We start from the raw sequence: 21,303 nt of genomic DNA on the forward strand, positions 1-21,303 counted from the left end.
CCTCCCAACTCCCAACTGATGTAGGATCTGACAGGGATTGAGTTTTCTTTATGTATGTACAGTTGTAGCAGAGAACAACCTTCAGCTACTTCAGCTCACTGACACTCAGAAAAACATGTTGAGAGACAGCCAAATTGCTTGTCTCATGTCGAGTTAAATGGAGGAGATCTCACAAGTTCAAGACTGTCTTCCATGTAAACTGTTCTGAACACTTTCATCGTCTGTAGAATCAAATGGATAGAGGCCAGGCTATAGCACTCTATGCCACGATCAGTTGTGTCGCTTTCATCATGTCGAAGATCTTCATAGCATTGCTTCTTTACAAGCGCTGGAAAAGAAGACACATGATTTATGAAGATGGGATGTCAGGTATGATAATTTCCAAACTTAAGAGAATATGTTGAGTTAGTCGAGTTAATCACCGGTGTCGAGAGTAACGTGTGCAATGCCGATGTATATACATAGGTGGGAAGATGGTCATGTTCAAGTCTCCAGCAACAAAGTCCCTGGAATCAGATGCGTTCCTGAAGAAAACATTAAAACTAAACAACAGGGACATCATTGGCTCTGGAGGCCATGGGACTGTTTACAAACTTGCACTAAGTGACTCCTTGACATTTGCTGTGAAAAGACTGAACAGAGGAAGTGCTGAAAGAGATCAAGGATTCGAGAGAGAATTGGAAGCGATGGGAGACATAAAGCATCGGAATATCGTCACGCTTCACGGATACTACACTGCTCCTCACTATAATCTCCTTATATATGAGCTAATGCCTAATGGAAGTTTGTATGAATATCTACATGGTACGTGTATATATCAGAGCCTTCTATAACAGCCCAAGTCTACCGCTAGCAGATATTGTCCTCTTTGGGCTTTGCCTTTCGGGCTTCCCTTTAAAGTTTTTAAAATGCGTTTATAGGATACACATCGATTGAAGAGGGGAACAAGACATTCCTTATAAGAATGTGGAAACCTCTCCCTAGTAGACGTGTTTTAAAAACCTTGAAGGGAAGCCCAAAAAGGACAATATCTGCTAGCGGTGGGCTATGATATAGCACATTATTCTGTCCTAAATTTGATGATACTGCAGGAAGATCAAAGGAGAAGGTTTTGGATTGGCCATCACGGTATAAAATAGCAGTAGGTGCAGCGAGAGGCATATCGTACCTTCATCACGACTGCATCCCGCACATCATACATAGAGATATCAAGTCGAGCAACATATTGTTGGATCAAAACATGGACGCTCAAGTGTCCGACTTTGGATTGGCAACTCTGATGGAACCCAACAAGACTCATGTATCGACTATTGTGGCAGGCACATTTGGGTACTTGGCTCCAGGTAGAATTTAATCAGCCATTCTACTTCACCGCTCCCTTGACATCGATATTACTAACTTCATTTTGGCAGAATACTTCGATACGGGACGAGCAACGACAAAAGGAGATGTCTACAGTTTTGGTGTAGTACTACTCGAGCTCTTAACAGGGAAAAAACCGACTGATGAAGCATTTATGGAAGAGGGAACTAAACTTGTGACATGGGTAAGTGAATCTTGAACCATTTTTAGTAGCCCAAGAAAGACAAAGTCTTTGGGTCGGTTGGAGAGGGGAACGAAACATTCTTTATAAGGGTGTGGAAACCCCTCTCTAGCAGACGCGTTTTAAAACCGTGAAGCGGACGACAATACATAACAGACCAAAGCAGACAATACTTGCTAGCGGTGGGCTTGGGCTGTTACATATAGAATCGAGTAAACCTAGTGCTATTCATTTCTAAAAATTGGCATCTTTCAAGAGGCAATAGATTGAGTACTCAAATGCTAAAAATTGGACATATATTATTCATAAAAAAAGAACAGACAGCTGAACAATAAGCTATTCCTTGTCTGACTTTCATAGTGTCATCTAAATGTCAGGTGAAAACAGTTGTTCAGGAGAAAAGGGAAGAATATGTACTTGACAGAAGTTTGAGCTGTTTTCCAGTCGACGAGGTTAATGTCGTATTTAGCATTGCACTGAAGTGTCTTGAACCAGAACCTGCTCGGCGACCGACAATGGCAGAGGTCGTCAAAGTGCTTGAGCAGCTAAAGTCAAGTAGCATTGTAACAGATTCTTGAGTAGGTTCCTTCTCTAAAATGTATTATACACTTATTGTGATCTCGCATTTGTAATTCGTTTGGTGGAACCATATCCAAATGTTCATTCAAACTAATAAGAACAAGACAATCGTGGTCCTATTTCAAAACTGCAGACAATCCAGCTGCAACAGAAGCCTTCAAAGTAGGAGAAACAGGATTGTCCCCGAAAAAAACATCGAAAAGAGCTGAAGTCACATTGTTTGATTCGATTGTAGCTTCTATTCCTGTCGGTGGGCCGTCAACTGAGATGCTAACCTGCAATTCACCATTAATGAAAGGAAAAGAAAAGAAAAGAAAAGACAATGTAAGACAGTTAAAGTTTAAACATACAAGCATCTTTGGAGGTTCCAACCAAGTCAGGAATATAAAGGTTCCTTTTTTAAGAGACCGCCCCTCGAAGATGCTACGAAAGGTAGATAATGCAGATTCATCGACCGGTGTTGGTGCTTTGATTCTTGGAGAAATGGCGTCGTCCAAGGCATCCCAGAATGTTTTGCCATCGACATCTCGAACAAGAACGATCTGTAAAGATTTTTCTGAAGGAGCTGCCATTGAAAGACAATAAACTTTTAGTAACATAAATAATCCACAACTTCTATAATCATATAGTTATGTATAATTTATATGCAATGGTTATTACACTGAAAAATTATATTGAACAAGGAAGAATCCTCCTGAATTGCAGCAGCCGATCGACCCCTCCAAGCGTTTAATTCGTTTGAGATGGATGAATTGATGTATAGTCCTGCAGCATAGACCTTAACACCAATGATTGCAAAAACTTTCTCTCTGTAACCTGAAATATTTGCAGCTAATGAAGATCAGAGTGAAGAATATAGTTTAGTTAAAAGTATCGGATGTATAAAATTCATAGTTAGCTGTGAGATCCCACATTCATCTCACATCGGTTGGAGAGGGGAACGAAGCATTTCTTATAAGAGTGTAGAAACCTCTTCCTAACATAAAAATTATAGAACTGTGAGGCTGACGGCGATACGTAATGAGTCAAAGCAGACAATACGTGCTAGCGATGGACTTGAGCTGTTACAAATGGTATTAGAGCTAGACACCATGCGGTGTGCAGCGAGGACGCTGGAACTCTATGGGGGGTGGATTGTGAGATCCCACATTGTTTGGAGAGGGGAACTAAATTTTTCTTTTAAGGGATACAAATGATATCAGAGCCAGACACTAGGCGGTGTGCCAGCGAGAACATTAGGCTCCTAAGGAGGGTGGATTGTGAGATCTCACATCAGTTGGAAAGGAGAACAAAACATTCCTTATAAAGATACAAATGACATCAGAGCTAGACACCTAGTGGTGTGCCAGCAAGGACACTAGACTCCCAAGGGGGGTGAGGATTGTGAGATCTCACACCGGTTGGAGAGGGGAACGAAACATTCCTTATAAAGATGTGGAAACCTCTCCCTAGCAGACACGTTTTAAAACCATGAGACTGACGGCGATATGTAACGAGCCAAAGCAGACAATATCTACTAGCGATGGGCTTGAACGGTTACATTAGCTTTAGGATAATAAATATCTCTAACTGAGTTTCTAGTTTATATATCTCAAAGTATAAACAATCAACTTCATTTTACAACAAACGACTTGCGCCATGAACGATGTTCGTTCTTTTCGTTTCCTTCACACCTAAAAAGATGTCGAAAATTCTTTCGTACTCAACAGTTGGAAGCAAATTGTGTTGCCTGCAGCAATGCACCTATGTACCAATAACCATTTGCAGCATACAATGATATGAGCTTTTGGATCTAAGGGCTCTCTTACATACATTGCAAGAAAAACATGAAGAATAGACGATTTTAACAGTAAATTTTCATAAAACCAGTTGATCACTGCATTCTTCTTCTCCCCCCTTACCATAATCATGTAGAACTATAATTAACTAACCTGTTCCGAGCAACGACAGCGAAGTCGAGCAGCCCGGTAGAGTCAAGGACGTCGAAAATTTCACATTGGTTGAAGGTTCCTCCACATATCCTGCATTTCCAACTGTTGCAGCCCATTGATTAAAGAACAAACATTTTAATCATTTCATAATCACTCTCAAACATACCCAAAATCATTCATTAAAACGTTGATTTTGAACAATTTCCAAAATTTCTTTTCATAAATGAATCAAAACCCAAACCCTTATACAGAAACTCAAGAATCATTCCACAATTTTTTCCCACCATTAACATCAAAAGAAGCAGAAAACAGAAGATCGACATTCCATTACCTGAAGCAAGGGAAGAAGAAGAAGGTTTGAGAGAGAAATTGGAACAAGATCTGAAGTTCTTGTTGAAAGAGGAAGTAGATTGAGTTAGGGGTTTTCTGGGGAGGCAAACTCTGGCATTGGAAATCCATTTCCCAGTGGGAATGGCTGATGGGAGGCGTAATGGAGTCGGATTTACAGCATTTACAGCATTTACAGCCATTGTAGAGATTTCTTCTTCTGCTCTTTCGAAGCTCTGAGTGGGATTGGATAAGAGAGGAGATTCATGTAGTTTGATTCCGATTTTTCAATATAGAATCCTTTTAAATCATTTCACCATGTTTTGTCCTCATTCACATGCTTTCTCAAAAAATTACTATCAAGGTCACTCAACATAAAATTATTATAAATCATTTTAGTATGTTTTGTCTTCACTCACTTATATCTCAAAAAAATTATGCTGGGAGGTTAGCCAAGAAAGAATCGTTCTACGTTCTTCCAACATTCTTTGTCCTCACTCACATGCATTCTATGAAAATTATTAGGACGTCATCCAACATAGAATCGCTTTTAAGTCTTTTCAATATATTTGGACACTCAACATAAAATTGTGTTTCTTTCAATCTTTTTCCAGTGCTTTGATTTGAATATTCAAGCAGAACAGAGCAAGATTAATGGCGAAAGCGGCCGCTCTCTCCTTTTTTGTTGTTATTCCTCTCGTCCCTTTCAGGTGCGTTTTCTCGATCTATTCGAATTCCGCCATATTTTCGAATAATCACTGAATCTCAATAATTTCTGCTTCTGATTCCTTTTTCTGGAAGAGATTTGCTGGCAGTAAAAGGACAGAAAAAATCGAAATGATCAAATTAGGTTTAGGAAACAATAAATTCCTCAAAACAGAGTCGAAATTATTCTTATTCTGTGCGACAAATTTGCAGAAAACGTGGTGCGTTCCGAAGCCGCCGTCGGATCAAGCGGCGCCGTAGGAGAATATGAATTACGCTTGCTGGCGGTGGGAAGATTGCGGAGTAGCGCAAAAAGGAACCCCCTGCTTTGATCCTCATAATTTGTTCAACTATGAAAATGGTTATTATTTAACTATGTTGATGAGAATACTCTTTCCCTGGTACAAGGCCTGTTCGGGAAGCCTAATGCAAAGCCACCAGAGCTTATGCTCAAAGTGGACAATATCATATTATCGTGGAGAGTTGATTCCTAACATGGTATCAAAGTCATGCTCTAAACTTAGTCGTGCCAATAGATTGGTAAATCCTCAAATGTCGAACAAAAGCCTCCTCGTCATAAATGATTAAGACTCCAAAGGAGTCGAGCCTTGATTAAGGGGGTCGTACTTTGCTCGAGGGGAGGTGTTGGATGATGAACAAAGAATACTCTCTTATGAGGCCTTTTGGGAAAGTCCAAAGCAAAGCCACAAGAGCTTATGCTCAAGTGGACAAATATCATACTATTGTATTCTGACCAACTATTATTTTAATAAACTAAAATAATATTTTATTTAACGCTTTAAATTTTTAAATAATTAACCATGCGACTATTAAATAATTACCATTCAAATTTAAAATACTAAACATGCATCATTAATTTCTTCATTTACTATTATTATTGTTAAATTATTTTATAATTAATATTTTAAATTCCTTTTCAAGGTTTTTGAAAGCTTGGGATATGTTAATTTACCGTTTTTAGCATGTTATTGTTTTATTTATTTAATTAAATACGCATAATTACATATTGATTTTATCTTAATTATCTATAAATAATTATGCTACCATCTTTATTCTTTGAGATCTGTTTTTATTAATGAAGAGAAAATAGCCGAAAGTGATGGAAAACAAAAAAAAAAACATCCCAAATAGAAAATAATAATAATAAATAAATAAATAAAACTACGGAAATTTACAAGTTTTCAAATTATAAATTATTATATTTTAAGGATATGACACACCAGTAATGATAGCAACCCTGAGATAGGATAACTAAAAAAAATTTTAAAATATAGAAATTTATTATTTATATCAAATAGGTGCATCTTCGTTTTCGGTTGTTTAGCCATAGGACCTTCAAGGTTTAATGTGTTGTGCTTAGAGTGTTTAGATCAATTCTATGCTCGGAGACCTTCTTGATTTTTTTTTTAGGATGCATGTGAGTGAGGAAAGGACTCGTATTGATTTGTGGAGATAGTTTTAGGTGTTGGATGAAAGTCCCACGTCTGCTAATTTTTAGGGAATGATCATGAGTTTATAATCAAATAATACTATCTCCATTGGTATGAGACGTTTTTTAGGCCTTTTTGGGAAGCCCAAAACAAAGTCACAAGAGCTTATGCTCAAAGTGGACATTATCATACCATTGTGGAGAGTCGTGTTCATCTAACATGGGATTAGATTAAAGGGAGGTGTTAGATGAAAGTCCCACATTGGCTAATTTAGGGAATGATCCTCGATTAAGGGGAGGTGTAGTCGAGCTTCGATTAAGGGGAGGTGTTGGATGAAAGTGGCTAATTTAGGGAATGATCCTCGATTAAGGGGAGGTATCGTCGAGCCTCGATTAAGGGGGAGGTGTTGGATGAAAGTCCCACATCGACTAATTTAGGGAATGATCATGGGTTTATAATCAAAGAATACTATCTTCATTAGTATTTGGTCAAACGTGACCATATTGCACGAGATGTCGTATTTAAATTCTAAATCGGAATCAATCTTATTTATTAATTAAAAAAAATAGTTCAAAAGTTAATTGTAATTTTTTAAATTGCTTATGAAAATAGATAACTAAAGCTTAATTTTAAAAATAAAATTACAAAGAAAAAAAAAAAGAAAAAAAAAAAAACAAATGTTAGTGGATTTGCAGCGGTTCGAATGGTCACGCAATCCACCCTCCTCCTATAAAATCCTTCTCCATCATCGTCTTGTTCAGTCATCCATCGTCTTTCTCCGATTCCTTCAATATTCCTCCTGATCGCAGCAGAACAGCGCACGACTAATGGCGAAAGCGGCCGCTCTCTCCTTTTTGTTTCTCCTCTCGTTCATTTCAGGTGCGTTTTCTCGATCTATTCGAATTCTTCCGCCAAGTTTTCGAACAGTCACTGAATCTGAATAATTTCTGCTTCCGATTCTCCTTCAGGAGGAGATTTGCTTGCGGTAAATGGACTGGTGAACGCAACGTTACCAAATCAGGTTAACTTACGGAAACAATAAATTTCTGAAAACTGAGTTGAAATTGATCTGATATTTTGTGCGATGAATCTGCAGAAGACGTGGTGCCTCCCGAAGCCATCGTCGGATCAAGCGACGCTGTTAGGGAATATCAATTTCGCTTGTTCGAAGGTAGATTGCAAAATAATACAAGAAGGAGGCTCCTGCTTTGATCCTGATAATCTGTTCAACCATGCCTCTGTAGCTATGAGTCTGTACTACAATGCGGAAGGAGACGATCAGTGGAACTGTGATTTCAGAGGCTCTGGTGTGATTGTCATCACTAATCCAAGTTAGTCCAATTCTAACACTAAATCGATTTTTCTTTTGTTTGCTTTTTTGTTCTTCATTTTGATTTGTAGTTTCAATTTCAATTTCTGTGCAGGTTATGGAAACTGCATTTACCCTTAAATCAGTATACAATATATGTAAACTTGGATCTTATATTTATTGATGTTGTGATGTATATGGAAAGAGATGGATGTTGAAAACTTCTCAACTTCTTTTAACAAAATTAATAAATAAGATTTTATCTACTCTGTTCATATGTGTTTGAATTGAAATTTAAACATCCCATCCAAATTCCAAATGGATCGGGTGATAACTTAGGTTAGAAAACAGTTACTCTCCTACCAAAAATATTATTTCAAATCTTGATACATTTTATGAGAGTTATGCACTTTCATCGGGAGAAATCCTCACTTAGTTATGTCGTTAATTGGACTAGGAAAAACCTTACTAAGAATCAATGATCGGGTCTCGAGGTGTGAGTTGGACTATGAATTTGGCCAACTGTGCCTTAATTCCTCTTGATCAAATTTCGTCTATACTCATAATTCTCTTGATATCATAATTACGAAGTATATGATAAAACTTCGACCATCGTAATAAAAAATGATAAATGATGATTTATTTACTAAGTTATATTCGGATGGATTATAATCGATGATATTTTAATTGTATGTATACATAATTAATTATATATATATATAATTCTTAAACATTGTAAAACTTTAATTTTTCTTTAAAATTTTAATTATATCATTGGTCTATAAAAAAATTTAAAATTAAAAGTTTATAATTCAATTAAACATAAAATTTAATTTTATATGGATTAATATGTTATAAATTTATTTAAAAGTTCAGAAAGTAAGAAATTAAAAGCCAACTAAATAAATTTAAAAATTGAGGAATTAAACGAAAAAAAAAAAAAAAATTATGAAGGGTAAAAGAGTCATTTACGCTGAAGTAGTCGCCTATTTAACCCGAGCGAATCTAGGTTTTAACTCATTGCCATAGAGAGAACAGAGCATCTTGTGAAAAAAATGGTGCTATTGTTCCGTTGCGGGCATAGAACAAATCGATTCCTTTCTCTCGTATTTTCGATCTGTAAGTTTGATTCTTCGTTAAGCAGCTTGCAGTTTCGAGGGGGAAGGATTATCTACATTCGTTTTGTTTTTGCTGTTCTTAATCTTGTCTTTGAAGGCCGATCCAATGGGTTCTCAGACGTGAAATTCGAATACTCGAGAACTCAATTTCACCCGGCCGAGATTTGCTTTGGGGTACCCTCAAGGTTTTGCATGTTCTCAATCATGCTCTAATTCAGGGAACTACCCTAAATTTCTTCTCTTCAAACATATGCATGCGTTCTTTCTTTCTTTTCTTCCCATTTAGTATGAGATTTATCTTGGTAGATACATTCTGCAGCCTGTTCTTTAGTAGATAGGTAGAGTTTAAATGAAATAGAAATAGATTTTAAATACATGAAAAAGGTAAATATACAGCAGTCGTCGGCCGTAGTCTGGCCGGCGACTGGAAGGAGAGGCGTGGAGGACTTGCCAAATTGCACCATCTTCGCTGGATTTTTGGGGAATTTGTGAGCTTGGATGTGTTAACGGCAGATGAGAGAGCGAGCTCGGGATTTTTAGTGAAGAACGACGCCAGAATCTGAGAAAGCAAAACCATGCTCAATAGCTAGTGTTCAAACGAATAATGTTATAACAATTATACTGTGATTCATAAAGTTATGAAAATGATCTCATGGGCCTCCTTTTTTTTTCAAGGAACTAAGTATATTGACGATTGATGCCTTTGGAAGGGAGATTCCCTTAAAACAACTGCAGAATTTCAGCGAATCGGGAATTTGGGACTCCACAACCAAGGTAATCGGATCTCATCTCATCTATCTAATCACATGTTGTTTCCAAGAATTATATCTTTTCTTGAATTTCTGTATATTGAGTATTACAATGGGTGGATATATGTAGTCTCAGAATCCCATTTAGAACATTTGTCTTGCTGAGTTGTATGGTTACTATGATTGAAGTTAACATGACTCTGCTGCAGAGCAACCATTGCAGATGAACTGTTTGAGAAAATGTCAATTAGAAACAAAACCAGTTTTCAAAAGCTGTGGTTCATAATTTTGACTATTACAAACAGTAATTAATAATCTCAAAGCCATTTATTTAGGAAGCGGTGAGCAATGAAAAGGGTACTTAGTTGAAAGGAAAATATCGAAGGATTCGAAAGTATACATAGGGATAGCAGTGAACTTCCCTAGCTTCTGATAATGTGCGAACTCTACAGTTTGTGTAGTATGATATGAGCTCCATGTTGAGGATGGACTGTTATACCTGCGATGGGAGCATGAGTATACGATGGAGAAAGCTCAAATGAGAAGCGTTGTAGGATAATTGATAGCGCCATTTTTGCTTCAATCATGGCAAAGTTTAGTCCTATGCATATTCGAGGACCCAAACCAAATGGGATAAAAGCATTTGGATTTTTTGTAGCTTTAGAAACTCCCTTAGAAAATCTTTCTGGTTTAAATTCGCCCGCATCTTCACCCCATAACTCAGGATCACGATGGAGAAGAGTAATTGGTAAGCCCAAAAACACTCCGGCTGGTATAGTAAAATTTCCAACTTTTGTTTCTTTTTTAACACGTCGACTAAGCAAAGTCGCTGGTGAGTATAACCTGAGAACCTCGTTCAAGATCATAGTTACCTGAACCATTAAAAAACTCACATGTCACGTGTTAGCTAATAAAAAACTTTTTATGTGAGATATGGGGAGGAGAACAAACATTGGGTGTGAAAACCCCCCTCTAGCGTTTTAAAACTTTAAAACCTGGAAGGAAAGTCTGGAAGGGGAAGTCCAAAGAGGACAATATCAGTTAGCGGTGAGCTTAGGCTTTAAAACCTTGAGGGGAAGCTCGGAATGGAAAATCCAAAGAAACAATATCGGCTTGTAGTGGGCTTGGGCCGTTACATTTTAGGACATACATTCCCTTAAGAGTAAGGTTTGAAACTTTTTTAGGCCCTCCAAAAGTTTCATGTGATTGTTTTATCATAGAAGATGGGCATTTAAATTTGGTTAACTCAAAATGAGAAAATAGATCAACAAAAAGTAAACGCAGGAGAATTTCACTCACAACTTTTAGTCGACTTAGACCATCAAAATCTGGTTTCTTGTTACCGAAGATCTCAAAGACCTCTGCTCTTGCTCGGTCTTGCCATTCTGAGTATGAACTCAATAATATCATCGTCCAAATTAGTAACGTAGCTGTAGTTTCTTGTCCAGCAATATAGAAAGTCTTGCATTCATTAATGACATCTTCTATGCTCATTCCAGTGTCTTTATTGTTTCCATGTCGTCCAATTTCATCCAAATTGGATTCCATGAGAATGCCTAACAGATCGCTATGCATAGCTTCACCTGCACTCATGGACTTCTCCCTTTCATTTATAATACCCAAGATCAGAGTTGTTATCTCCTTACTTATCTCTTTCATTTTTTTGTTCGTCTTTGTGGGTAGGAATCTGCACAAAATCAATCATTATATATCTTTAAACTAAATAATTTACTATTTGTATAAGTTTAAAGATCTGTTAAGCATGAACAACTTTTAATTAGAAAGCTTTTACTATTATTTTATTATTTTTTTTTTTCTGTTTACCTCCATCCCGGAATAAAAATCCCCATGGTAGGTTGATTCACCAGAAGAGCTAGTTCAGTTTGAAGTTTGAAGATCTTTTCTCCTTTCTCATAGCTACTCCCAAATGCTGTTCGAGAAATCACATCAGCAGCCATTTGTTGTAGATAAGGCATTACGTCTAACTCACACGATCCGGTCTCGAAGACCATGCTTTCCCATTTGCTAACCATGTCGTAGCAGCTATGATAGAATGCTGGTACCATAACCTGTAAGCCAATTTAAGGTATGTATGATCACCATACCCTTTAGATAAGAATAGATGTTCCATCTTAATATTCACTGCACAATATGATTCCAAGTATTGATGATAGGATATTTGTTTGTCATGCACAAGTATTCAACAACTTTTTCTGTGATAAGATACCTTAAGCTTTTGTAAATGAAATGCAGGATTGATTATCTTTCTGTGTCTCGCCCATTTTGCTCCTTCATGGTTTACAACTCCACCTGCAAACAACTTGAGAAGGGGATTCATAACTGGCTTTTGGATATCATTGATCAATGTAAACACAGTTTTAAGTTGTTCAGGGTCCATGATGTGCAATCTTGGTATGGGGCCAAACCACATAAATGAATTCTTGCCTGTTTCAGAACAAAATTACAGGTAAATTCAATGAACAGAAACGCAGGGGAGTTCACAAATCATTCGAGAAGAAGGATTGAAAGATGAGGAAGATGGAGATTGGGATATGTTATAATACCATATTTCTGGATGGTATGATGAACAGAAGGAAGAACACGTGGAGCTATATCATCGGAGAAGTTGATCGGCTTGGAGATGGCCTGCTCTCTCATGGCGGTTCTGTCCTTCAGGTCTCCATAGAGAATCCGGTAAGAATTTCCGGCGAATCCTTGCTGCCTTAAAAACTTCTCTAATCTCCTGGGCCTCAACCAAATCCAGTTAAGAAGTTTCCCTCCCAATACGACCAAACTCACCACAGCTATCCAAATGGATAGCATGGCTGTGACACACGCCATCTCGATCGGTACAGACAGTTCTGAACCTGAAAACTGAATCAGAGCTGAGTTTCTTGAACTCTCATCGATGGTGAAGGAGACGCAACACAACTCTGTCATTTATAGGACAACCACACAGTTTGCAATTGCATGGTAATGGTGCTTTTACTCTACTGGATGGTTTGTTATTTTTATAAATTTGGCAGGTTTATGAACTTGTAATTTAATTACTTCAAGTTTTCATTATAATAATTACTATTCACCATTACATACATTTTCATTACAATACATGTGAAGATGATAAATGATGGACGTTTTTAACTACGGTACAAACACAGCCTGGCATACTAATTACTTCTGTTTTGTGGGGAATATGGAAATCATATGAGGAAAAAAGTAAAAAACAAAAACTTTGCCTTTTAGCATTATGACATTAAATGTTGGATGTTGGTTTCTTAATTGACTTGGTTTCTTAGGAAAGGTAGGTGGAAAGAAACATTTTGGATAAGAGTGTGAAAACCTTTTCCTAGCAAGATATGTTTTAAAATCGTGAGACCGACGACGATACGTAACAGACTAAAGCAGACGGTGAGCTTGAACTGTTACACACTCATATCGGGAACATGAGCGTGGGATGGAGAGAATTCAAATGAAAAATGACGTAGAATCAAGGACATTGCAACTTTGGCCTTAAGTATCGCAAGGTCCTAACCCATGCATGTTCGAGGGCCCATCCAAAGGAAACACAAAGTTGGTTGAAGTTTTGATGCTTTAGAAGCGGGAACATGAGCGTGGGATGAAGAGAATTCAAATGAAAAACGCAGTAGAATCAAGGACATTGCAACTTTGGCCTTAAGTATTGCAAGGTCTTGACCCATGCATGTTCGAGGACCCATCCAAAGGGAAAGAAAGTTGGTTGAAGTTTGATGCTTTAGAAACTCCATTGCTAAATCTTTATAGTTTAAACTCATTCGCATCCTCGCCCCATATCTCAAGATCACGGTGGATAAGAACTACTGGTGCAATCAACATTACACGTAAACTCAAATTTCCAACTCTCGTTTCCTTTTTAATCATCCGATTAAGCGTACTCGTTGTGTAAAATCACATTTACCTTGTCGTATATGAAGCAAGCAGAAACATCTCACTTACCATTTTAGACGAGGTAGACCATCTGAATCTGGGTTGTTAGTTACCAAATACTTCATGGGCTTCCTTTTTTGAAGTAACGAAGTACCGATTGAGGCCTTTGGAAGGGAGATTCCCTTGGAACAACCGCAGAATTTCGGCGATTCAGGAATCTGGGACTCCACAACCAAGGTAATCGGATCTCATCTCATCTATCTAATCACATGTTGTTTCCAAGAATTATATCTCTTCTTGAATTTCTGTGTATTGAGTATTACAATGGGTGGATATATGTAGTCTCAGAATCCCATTTAGAACATTTGTTTTGCTGTGTTGTATATTACTATGATTGAAGTTAACCTGACTCTGCTGCAGAGCAGCCATTGCAGATGAACTGTTTGAGAAAATGTCAATGAGAAACAAAACCAGTTTTCAAAAGCTGTGGTTCATAATTTTGACTATTACAAACGTTAAGAATACATAGGGATGGCAGAGAACTTCCCTAGCTTCTGATAATGTGCGAACTCTACAGTTTGTGCAGTATGATATGAGCTCCATGTTGAGGTTGGACTGTCATAGCTGCGATGGGAGCATGAGTATACGATGGAGAAAGCTCAAATGAGAAGCGTTGTAGGATAATTGATAGCGCCATTTTTGCTTCAATCATGGCAAAGTTTACTCCTATGCATATTCGAGGACCCAAACCAAATGGGATAAAAGCATTTGGATTTTTTGTAGCTTTAGAAACTCCCTTAGAAAATCTTTCTGGTTTAAATTCGCCCGCATCTTCACCCCATAACTCAGGATCACGATGGAGAAGAGTAATTGGTAAGCCCAAAAACACTCCGGCTGGTATAGTCAAATTTCCAAGTTTTGTTTCTTTTTTAACACGTCGACCAAGAATACTCGCTGGTGAGTATAACCTGAGAACCTCGTTCAAGATCATAGTTACCTGAACCATTGAAAAACTCACATGTCATGTGTTAGCTAATACATAACTTTTTATGTGAGAGAGGAGAACAAAACATTGGGTGTGAAAATCCCTCTCTAGCGTTTTAAAACTTTAAAACCTTGAAGGAAAGTCCAAAGAGGACAATATCTGTTATCGGTGAGCTCGGGCTTTAAAACTTTGAAGGGAAGCTTGGAAGGGAAAATCCAAAGCCAAAACCAATAAATAGGCCTTTAATCTTTCATCTTACACAATCCAAAGCCAATAAGTTGCATCGAGAGTAAGGTTTGAAACTGTTTTAGGCCCTCCAAAAGTTTAGAAGATGGGCATTTAAATTTGATTAGATCAAAATGAGAAAATAGATCAACAAAAAGTAAACGCAGGAGAATTTCACTCACAACTTTTAGTCGACTTAGACCATCAAAATCTGGTTTCTTGTTACCGAAGATCTCAAAGACCTCTGCTCTTGCTCGGTCCTGCCATTCTGAGTATGAACTCAATAATATCACCGTCCAAGTTAGTAACGTAGCTGTAGTTTCTTGGCCAGCAATATAGAAAGTCTTGCATTCATTAATGACATCATCTATGCTCATTCCAATGTCTTTATTGTTTCCATGTCGTCCAATTTCATTCAAATTGGATTCCATGAGAATGCCTAACAGATCGCTATGCATAGCTTCACCTGCACTCATGGACTTTTCCCTTTCATTTATAATACGCAAGATCAGAGTTGTTATCTCCTTACTTATCTCTTTCATTTTTCTGTTCGACTTTGTGGGTAGGAATCTGCACAAAACCAATCATTATATATCTTTGAACTAAATAATTTACTATTTGTATAAGTTTAAAGATCTGTTTAAGCATGTGGAAAGTTATGGAGAAAAAGTCTTGACCAACAACTTTTAATTAGAAAGCTTTTACTATTATTTTATTATTATTATTTTCTGTTTACCTCCATCCCGGAATAAAAATCCCCATCATAGTTTGATTCACCAAACCAGCTAGTTCAGTTTGAAGTTTGAAGATCTTTTTTCCTTTCTCATAGCTACTCCCAAATGCTGTTCGAGAAATCACATCAGCAGCCATTTGTTGTAGATAAGGCATTACGTCTAACTCACACGATCCGTTCTCGAAGACCATGCTTTCCCATTTGCTAACCATGTCATAGCAGCTATGATAGAATGCTGGTACCATAACCTGTAAGCCAATTTAAGGTATGTATGTTCCATCTTAAAATATTCACCGTACAATATGATTCCAAGTATTGCTGATAGGAGGTAGTCATGCACAAGTATTCAACAACTTTTTCTGTGATAAGATACCTTAAGCTTTTCTAAGTGAAATGCAGGATTGATTATCTTTCTGTGTTTCACCCATTTTTCTCCTTCATGGTTTATAAGTCCATTTGTAAGCAGCTTGAGAAGGGGATACATAAGTGGCTTCTGGATATCATTGATCAATGTAAGCACAGTTTTAAGTTGTTCAGGGTCCATGATGTGCAATCTTGGTATGGGGCCAAACCACATAAATGAATTCTTGCCTGTTTCAGAACAAAATTACAGGTAAAATCAATGAACAGAAACGCAGGGGAGTTCACAAATCATTCGAGAAGAAGGATTGAAAGATGAGGAAGATGGAGATTGGGATATGTTATAATACCATATTTCTGGATGGTATGATGAACAGAAGGAATAACACGTGGAGCAATATCATTGGAGAAGTTCATCGGCTTGGAGATGGCCTGCTCTCTCATGGCGTGTCTGTCCTTCAAGTCTCCATAGAGAATCCGGTAAGAATTTCCGGCGAATCCTTGCTGCCTTAAGAACTTCTCTAATCTCCTGGGCCTCAACCAAATCCAGTTGAGAAGTTTCCCTCCCAATACGACTAAACTCACCACAGCTATCCAAATGGATACCGTGGCTGTGACACACGCCATCTCGATCGGTACAGACACAGTTCTGTACCTGAAAACTGAATCAGAGCTGAGTTTCTTGAACTCTCAACGATGGTGAAGGAGATGCAACACAAGTCTGTTATTTATATAGGACAACCACACAGTTTGCAATATCATGATAATAGTGCTTGTACTCTAATTTTACTTCCAAATTTTCATTACAATAAATGATTACTATACATGATATTACTTGCACTTTCATTACAATACATGTGAATATGAACAACAGTTAAAAGTGATTCTCATAACTTCCACTAGGAAACTTATACTTGGGTGTGGCACAAACCATGGACGTTTTTAACTACAATACAAACACAGTCTGGCATACTAATTACTTTTGTTTTGTGAGGAATATGGAAATCATGTGAGGAATATGTATATATCATGTGAGCAAAAAGTAAAACAAAAACTTTGCATTTTAGCATTATGACATTACCACATTAAAGGTAGGACGTAACTTGTCAAATTTTAGATCCCTAATTGACTTGGAGTCTTACGAAACATCGGTGGAATGAAGCATTTCGGATAAGAGTGTGGAAACAGACTAAAGCAGACAATATCTACTAGTGGTGGGTGAGCTTGATATCAATTGAATATTATTCTTAAATAAAAAGAACTCCGTGTCACGTGTCTGTCTTTTTTATCTTTACTTGAGAACATGGATTTGATTATAGAATTCAAATACGGATGATGATATGAGCTCCATGTTGAGGCTGAGTGGTCATAAGCAAAGTGGGAGCATGAGCGTGGGATGGAGAGAATTCAAATGAAAAACGATGTAGAATCAAGGACATCGCAACTTTGGCCTCAAGTATCACAAGGTCCTGACCCATGCATGTTCGAGGACCCCATCCAAAGGGAAACAAAGTTGGTTGAAGTTTTGATGCTTTAGAAACTCCATTGCTTAATCTTTATGGTTTAAATTCATTCGCATCCTCACCCCATATCTCATGATCACCGTGGATAACAACCTCTGGTGCATTACACCAGCTGATAAACTCAAATTTCCAACTCTCGTTTCCTTTTTAACCATCCGATTAAGCGTATTTACAGGTGGATATAGCCTTAGAACTTTGTATAAGATCATATTTATCTGTCCGGGCTTCCTTTTTTTGAAGTAACGAAGTATATTGACGATTGAGGCCTTTGGAAGGGAGATTCCCTTAGAACAACTGCAGAATTTCGGCGATTCAGGAATTTGGGACTCCACAACCAAGGTAATCGGATCTCATCTCATCTATCTAATCACATGTTGTTTCCAAGAATTATATCTCTTCGTGAATTTCTGTGTATTGAGTATTACAATGGGTGGATATATGTATCTCAGAATCCCATTTAGAACATTTGTTTTGCTGTATTGTATATTACTATGATTGAAGTTAACATGACTCTGCTGCAGAGCAGCCATTGCAGATGAACTGTTTGAGAAAATGTCAATGAGAAACAAAACCAGTTTTCAAAAGCTGTGGTTCATAATTTTGACTATTACAAACAGTAATTAATGATCTCAAAGCCATTTATTTAGGAAGTGGTGAGGAATGAAAAGGGTACTTAGTTGAAAAGGAAAATATCAAAGGATTCGAAAGTATACATAGGGATAGCAGTGAACTTCCCTAGCTTCTGATAATGTGCGAACTCTACAGTTTGTGCAGTATGATATGCGCTCCATGTTGAGGTTGGGTTGTTATAGCCGCGGTGGGAGCATGAGTATACGATGGAGAAAGCTCAAATGAGAAGCGTTGTAGGATGATTGATAACGCCATTTTTGCTTCAATCATGGCAAAGTTTAGTCCTATGCATATTCGAGGACCCCAACCAAATGGGATAAAAGCAGCTGGATTTTTTGTAGCTTTAGAAACTCCCTCAGAAAATCTTTCTGGTTTAAATTCGTCCGCATCCTCACCCCATAACTCAGGATCACGATGAATTAGAAGAACTGGTAGGCCCAGGAACACTCCGGCTGGTACAGTCAAATTTCCAAGTTTTGTTTCTTTTTTAACATGTCGTCCAAGCATACCCACTGGTGTGTATAACCTGAGAACCTCGTTGAAGATCATAGTTACCTGAGCCATTCAAAAAGTCACATGTCATGTGTTAGCTAATACAATACCTTTTAGGACACATCCCCACAAAAGTCACATACCAAGTTTGTCAAATAGCCTTTAATCTTTCATCTTACACAATCCTAAGGCAATAAGTTGGATGGAGATTAAGGTTTTAAACTTCTTTAGGCTCTCCTAAAGTTTCATGTGATTGTTTTATCTTAGAAGATGGGCGTTTAATTTTCATTAAATCAAAATTAGAAAATAGATCAACAAAATAGGAGACTATCACTCACAACTTTTAGTCGATTTAGACCATCGTAATCTGGATTCTTGTTACCGAAGATCTCAAAGACCTCTGCCCTTGCTCGGTCTTGCCATTCCGAGTATGAACTCAACAGTATCATCGTCCAAATTAGTAATGTAGCTGTAGTTTCTTGGCCGGCAATATAGAAAATCTTGCATTCATCTATGACATCTTCTATGCTCATTCCAATGTCTTTATTGTTTCCATGTTGTCCAATTTCGTTCAAATTGGATTCCATGAGAATGCCTAAAAGATCGCTATTCATAGCTTCACCTGCCTTCATAGACTTTTCCCGTTCATTTATAATACCCAAGATCAAAGATGATATCTCCTTACTAATCTCTTTCATTTTTTTGTTCGACTTTGTGGGTAGGAATCTGCACAGAATCAATCATGATATGAAAACTAAAATGCTTAACCAGTAATAAAATAGTAATGATATATCTTTACACTAACTAATTTACTATTTGTATACGTTTAAAGATCTGTTTAAGCATTTGGGAATTTTTACTATCATTTACCTCCATCCCGGAATATAAATCCTCATGATAGTTTGAATCACCAAATCAGCTAGTTCAGTTTGAAGTTTGAAGATCTTTTTTCCTTTCTCATAGCTACTCCCAAATGCTGTTCGAGAAATCACATCAGCAGCCATTTGTTGTAGATAAGGCATTACATCTAGCTCACACGATCCCTCCTCGGAGACCATGCTTTCCCATTTGCCAACCATCTCGTAGCAGCTATGATAGAATGCTGGTACCATACCCTGTAAGCCAATTCAAGGTATGTATGATCATTAATTATGGTGTAATGATTTTGAAATTATAGTAACTCAAATAATCTGTTCTCTTCTTCTTCTTCTTCTTCTTCTTCTTCTTTAAATAAGAATAGATGTTCCATCTTAAGATTCTCTGTACAGTATGATTCCAAGTATTCATGATAGAGTATTTGCTAATTGTGCATAAGTATTCAAGAACTTTCAGTGATATGGAGAGAAAGATACCTTAAGCTTTTCTAAATGAAATGCAGGATTGATTATCTTTCTGTGTTTGGCCCATTTTGCTCCTTCATGGTTTACAAGTCCACCTGCAAGCAACTTGACAAGGGGATTCATAGATGGCTTTTGGATATCATTGAACAATGCAAACACAGTTTTAAGTTGTTCAGGGTCCATGATGTGCACTCTTGGTATGGGGCCAAGCCACATATATGAATTCTTGCCTGTTTCAGAACAAAATTACAGGTAAATTTAATGAACAGAAACGCAGGGGAGTTCACAAATCATTTGAGAAAAAGGATTGAAAGATGAGGAAGATGGAGATTGGGATATGTTACCATATTTCTGGATGGTATGATGAATAGAAGGAATAACACGTGGAGCAATATCATTAGAGAAGTTCATCGGCTTGGAGTTGGCCTGCTCCCTCATGGCAGCTCTTTCCTTCAAGTCTCCGTAGAGAATCCGGTAAGAATTTCCGGCGAGTCCTTGCTGCCTTAAAAGCTTCTCTAGTTTCTTGGGCCTAAACCAAATAGAGTTCAGAAGTTTCCCTCCCAATACGACTAAACCCACCACAACTATCCAAATGGATACCGTGGCTGTGACACACGCCATTACACAACACAGTTCTGAAGCAGAGCTGAGTTTAGCAGAGCTGAGTTTCTTGAACTCTCAGCGATGGTGAAGGAGACGCAACACAACTCTGTTATTTATAGGACAACCACACACTGTTTGCAATATCATGATAAGATTGCTTTTACTTTGCTTGATCGTATGTGGAAAAACTTTAATAGTTTAGTAGAAACTCAAAACCCATTTGACAGGGTGAAAATTTAGAGATCGTAGACATGAACTTCAAAATTTATGAACTAAAATAATCTATACACGGTGTTTTTAATTATGATATACACAGTTTGGCATATCAGTGACATTTTAAATTGTATTTACACGTTCGCTTGTGTTCATGATAATCACTAATTACTTTTGTGGAAGGGAAAGGAAGAAATAAGTTTGCGTATACTAATTTGATTGTGAATGAAAATTCCAATGGCTTGGAAAATTCAATATTATGACTTTCATTGCCTTTTCACTTTATAACATTAAATGTTTGAAAGGAAGACCATACTTTCCTGAATTTTCAAAAGGAAAGAAAAAACTTAATTGACTTCTCAAATTCTAGATCCGAAATCGACTTCGCCTCCAAGGAAATCTCGATGAATCAATTATACATCATTCTATGAGATCCCGTGGCGGTTGGAGAGGGGAATGAAACAAAAGAAACTCAATCATATGTCATTTTGTAAGATCCCACATCGGTTGGAGAGTGAAATAAAACATATAAGAGTGTGGAAACTTCTCCCTAACAAGACGTGTTTTAAAACCGTAAGACTATT

General features: G+C 37.4%; 6 protein-coding genes and 2 long non-coding RNA genes across 14 annotated transcripts; 3 read left to right on the forward strand and 5 right to left on the reverse strand.

Moving 5' to 3' along the window:
* Positions 1-8: 8 nt before the first annotated feature.
* On the reverse strand, positions 9-564 carry LOC147792172 (uncharacterized). The gene is made up of 2 exons (XR_015421492.1): positions 423-564; positions 9-328 (listed from the first exon to the last, which is right to left on the reverse strand). It is a non-coding gene; the product is annotated as an uncharacterized LOC147792172 (long non-coding RNA).
* LOC111797215 (Protein kinase superfamily protein) lies at positions 234-2,829 on the forward strand. The gene is made up of 6 exons (XM_087124897.1): positions 234-369; positions 466-804; positions 1,092-1,343; positions 1,413-1,546; positions 1,921-2,121; positions 2,256-2,829. Exons 1-5 carry the CDS (start codon positions 234-236, stop codon positions 2,119-2,121), a joined length of 1,062 nt encoding a protein of 353 aa, XP_086981023.1. The 3' UTR covers positions 2,256-2,829.
* Positions 1,823-4,650, reverse strand: FAP3 (Chalcone-flavanone isomerase family protein). The gene is made up of 5 exons (XM_023680167.2): positions 4,385-4,650; positions 4,054-4,155; positions 2,783-2,938; positions 2,473-2,687; positions 1,823-2,397 (listed from the first exon to the last, which is right to left on the reverse strand). The coding sequence occupies exons 1-5, from the start codon at positions 4,581-4,583 to the stop codon at positions 2,239-2,241; spliced, it is 831 nt and encodes a 276-aa protein (XP_023535935.2). The 5' UTR covers positions 4,584-4,650; the 3' UTR covers positions 1,823-2,238.
* A 2,608-nt stretch (positions 4,651-7,258) lies between these two features.
* Positions 7,259-8,111, forward strand: LOC111797440 (glucan endo-1,3-beta-D-glucosidase). Its single transcript, XM_023680433.2, has 4 exons — positions 7,259-7,415; positions 7,505-7,557; positions 7,633-7,867; positions 7,961-8,111. The coding sequence occupies exons 1-4, from the start codon at positions 7,364-7,366 to the stop codon at positions 7,984-7,986; spliced, it is 366 nt and encodes a 121-aa protein (XP_023536201.2). The 5' UTR covers positions 7,259-7,363; the 3' UTR covers positions 7,987-8,111.
* Positions 8,112-8,852: 741 nt separating this feature from the next.
* LOC111797442 (uncharacterized) lies at positions 8,853-17,916 on the forward strand. Of its 7 annotated transcripts, none has more exons than XR_015421544.1 (7): positions 8,853-9,737; positions 11,568-11,798; positions 11,966-13,852; positions 14,193-14,488; positions 15,655-16,070; positions 16,159-17,132; positions 17,238-17,916. It is a non-coding gene; the product is annotated as an uncharacterized LOC111797442 (long non-coding RNA). The 7 variants fall into 7 exon arrangements; XR_015421545.1 differs by lacking the exon at positions 14,193-14,488 and having other exon boundaries at positions 11,966-12,078; positions 12,167-13,852; XR_015421543.1 differs by lacking the exon at positions 14,193-14,488 and having other exon boundaries at positions 8,853-9,148; positions 9,639-9,737.
* On the reverse strand, positions 9,886-12,559 carry LOC111797435 (cytochrome P450 72A397). The gene is made up of 5 exons (XM_023680428.2): positions 12,277-12,559; positions 11,940-12,157; positions 11,537-11,781; positions 11,012-11,399; positions 9,886-10,584 (listed from the first exon to the last, which is right to left on the reverse strand). The coding sequence occupies exons 1-5, from the start codon at positions 12,551-12,553 to the stop codon at positions 10,159-10,161; spliced, it is 1,554 nt and encodes a 517-aa protein (XP_023536196.2). The 5' UTR covers positions 12,554-12,559; the 3' UTR covers positions 9,886-10,158.
* On the reverse strand, positions 14,074-16,545 carry LOC111797434 (cytochrome P450 72A397). The gene is made up of 5 exons (XM_087125067.1): positions 16,269-16,545; positions 15,932-16,149; positions 15,562-15,806; positions 15,008-15,395; positions 14,074-14,612 (listed from the first exon to the last, which is right to left on the reverse strand). Exons 1-5 carry the CDS (start codon positions 16,543-16,545, stop codon positions 14,187-14,189), a joined length of 1,554 nt encoding a protein of 517 aa, XP_086981193.1. The 3' UTR covers positions 14,074-14,186.
* A 142-nt stretch (positions 17,917-18,058) lies between the features above and the next one.
* On the reverse strand, positions 18,059-20,752 carry LOC111797436 (cytochrome P450 72A397). Its single transcript, XM_023680429.2, has 5 exons — positions 20,248-20,752; positions 19,916-20,133; positions 19,434-19,678; positions 18,902-19,289; positions 18,059-18,626 (listed from the first exon to the last, which is right to left on the reverse strand). Exons 1-5 carry the CDS (start codon positions 20,522-20,524, stop codon positions 18,201-18,203), a joined length of 1,554 nt encoding a protein of 517 aa, XP_023536197.2. The 5' UTR covers positions 20,525-20,752; the 3' UTR covers positions 18,059-18,200.
* Positions 20,753-21,303: the final 551 nt, after the last annotated feature.

This window comes from Cucurbita pepo, chromosome 6 (assembly GCF_057944985.1).
Source record: "Cucurbita pepo subsp. pepo isolate OVF chromosome 6, ASM5794498v1, whole genome shotgun sequence".
NCBI classification, from domain to species: domain Eukaryota; kingdom Viridiplantae; phylum Streptophyta; class Magnoliopsida; order Cucurbitales; family Cucurbitaceae; genus Cucurbita; species Cucurbita pepo.

Excerpts from the sequence above, each read along its gene's own strand:
- LOC111797435 (XM_023680428.2), bottom strand. The coding sequence starts at position 12,553 with ATGGCGTGTGTCACAGCCATGCTATCCATTTGGATAGCTGTGGTGAGT. Across the intron at positions 11,782-11,939 it reads TTCATTTACAAAAGCTTAAG|GTTATGGTACCAGCATTCTA; the intron begins GTATCTTATCAC and ends ATTGGCTTACAG. Across the intron at positions 10,585-11,011 it reads GTCTAAGTCGACTAAAAGTT|GTAACTATGATCTTGAACGA; the intron begins GTGAGTGAAATT and ends TTAATGGTTCAG.
- LOC111797215 (XM_087124897.1), top strand. The coding sequence starts at position 234 with ATGGATAGAGGCCAGGCTATAGCACTCTATGCCACGATCAGTTGTGTC. Across the intron at positions 1,344-1,412 it reads ATTTGGGTACTTGGCTCCAG|AATACTTCGATACGGGACGA; the intron begins GTAGAATTTAAT and ends TCATTTTGGCAG. Across the intron at positions 1,547-1,920 it reads GAACTAAACTTGTGACATGG|GTGAAAACAGTTGTTCAGGA; the intron begins GTAAGTGAATCT and ends TCTAAATGTCAG.
- LOC111797440 (XM_023680433.2), top strand. The coding sequence starts at position 7,364 with ATGGCGAAAGCGGCCGCTCTCTCCTTTTTGTTTCTCCTCTCGTTCATT. Across the intron at positions 7,416-7,504 it reads TCTCCTCTCGTTCATTTCAG|GAGGAGATTTGCTTGCGGTA; the intron begins GTGCGTTTTCTC and ends ATTCTCCTTCAG. Across the intron at positions 7,558-7,632 it reads ACGCAACGTTACCAAATCAG|AAGACGTGGTGCCTCCCGAA; the intron begins GTTAACTTACGG and ends ATGAATCTGCAG.
- FAP3 (XM_023680167.2), bottom strand. The coding sequence starts at position 4,583 with ATGGCTGTAAATGCTGTAAATGCTGTAAATCCGACTCCATTACGCCTC. Across the intron at positions 2,939-4,053 it reads GCTGTCGTTGCTCGGAACAG|GTTACAGAGAGAAAGTTTTT; the intron begins GTTAGTTAATTA and ends CAAATATTTCAG. Across the intron at positions 2,688-2,782 it reads GTTCAATATAATTTTTCAGT|CTCCTTCAGAAAAATCTTTA; the intron begins GTAATAACCATT and ends TTTCAATGGCAG.
- LOC111797436 (XM_023680429.2), bottom strand. The coding sequence starts at position 20,524 with ATGGCGTGTGTCACAGCCACGGTATCCATTTGGATAGTTGTGGTGGGT. Across the intron at positions 20,134-20,247 it reads TCATACCATCCAGAAATATG|GCAAGAATTCATATATGTGG; the intron begins GTAACATATCCC and ends GTTCTGAAACAG. Across the intron at positions 19,290-19,433 it reads ATTTATATTCCGGGATGGAG|ATTCCTACCCACAAAGTCGA; the intron begins GTAAATGATAGT and ends GATTCTGTGCAG.
- LOC111797434 (XM_087125067.1), bottom strand. The coding sequence starts at position 16,545 with ATGGCGTGTGTCACAGCCACGGTATCCATTTGGATAGCTGTGGTGAGT. Across the intron at positions 16,150-16,268 it reads TCATACCATCCAGAAATATG|GCAAGAATTCATTTATGTGG; the intron begins GTATTATAACAT and ends GTTCTGAAACAG. Across the intron at positions 14,613-15,007 it reads GTCTAAGTCGACTAAAAGTT|GTAACTATGATCTTGAACGA; the intron begins GTGAGTGAAATT and ends TCAATGGTTCAG.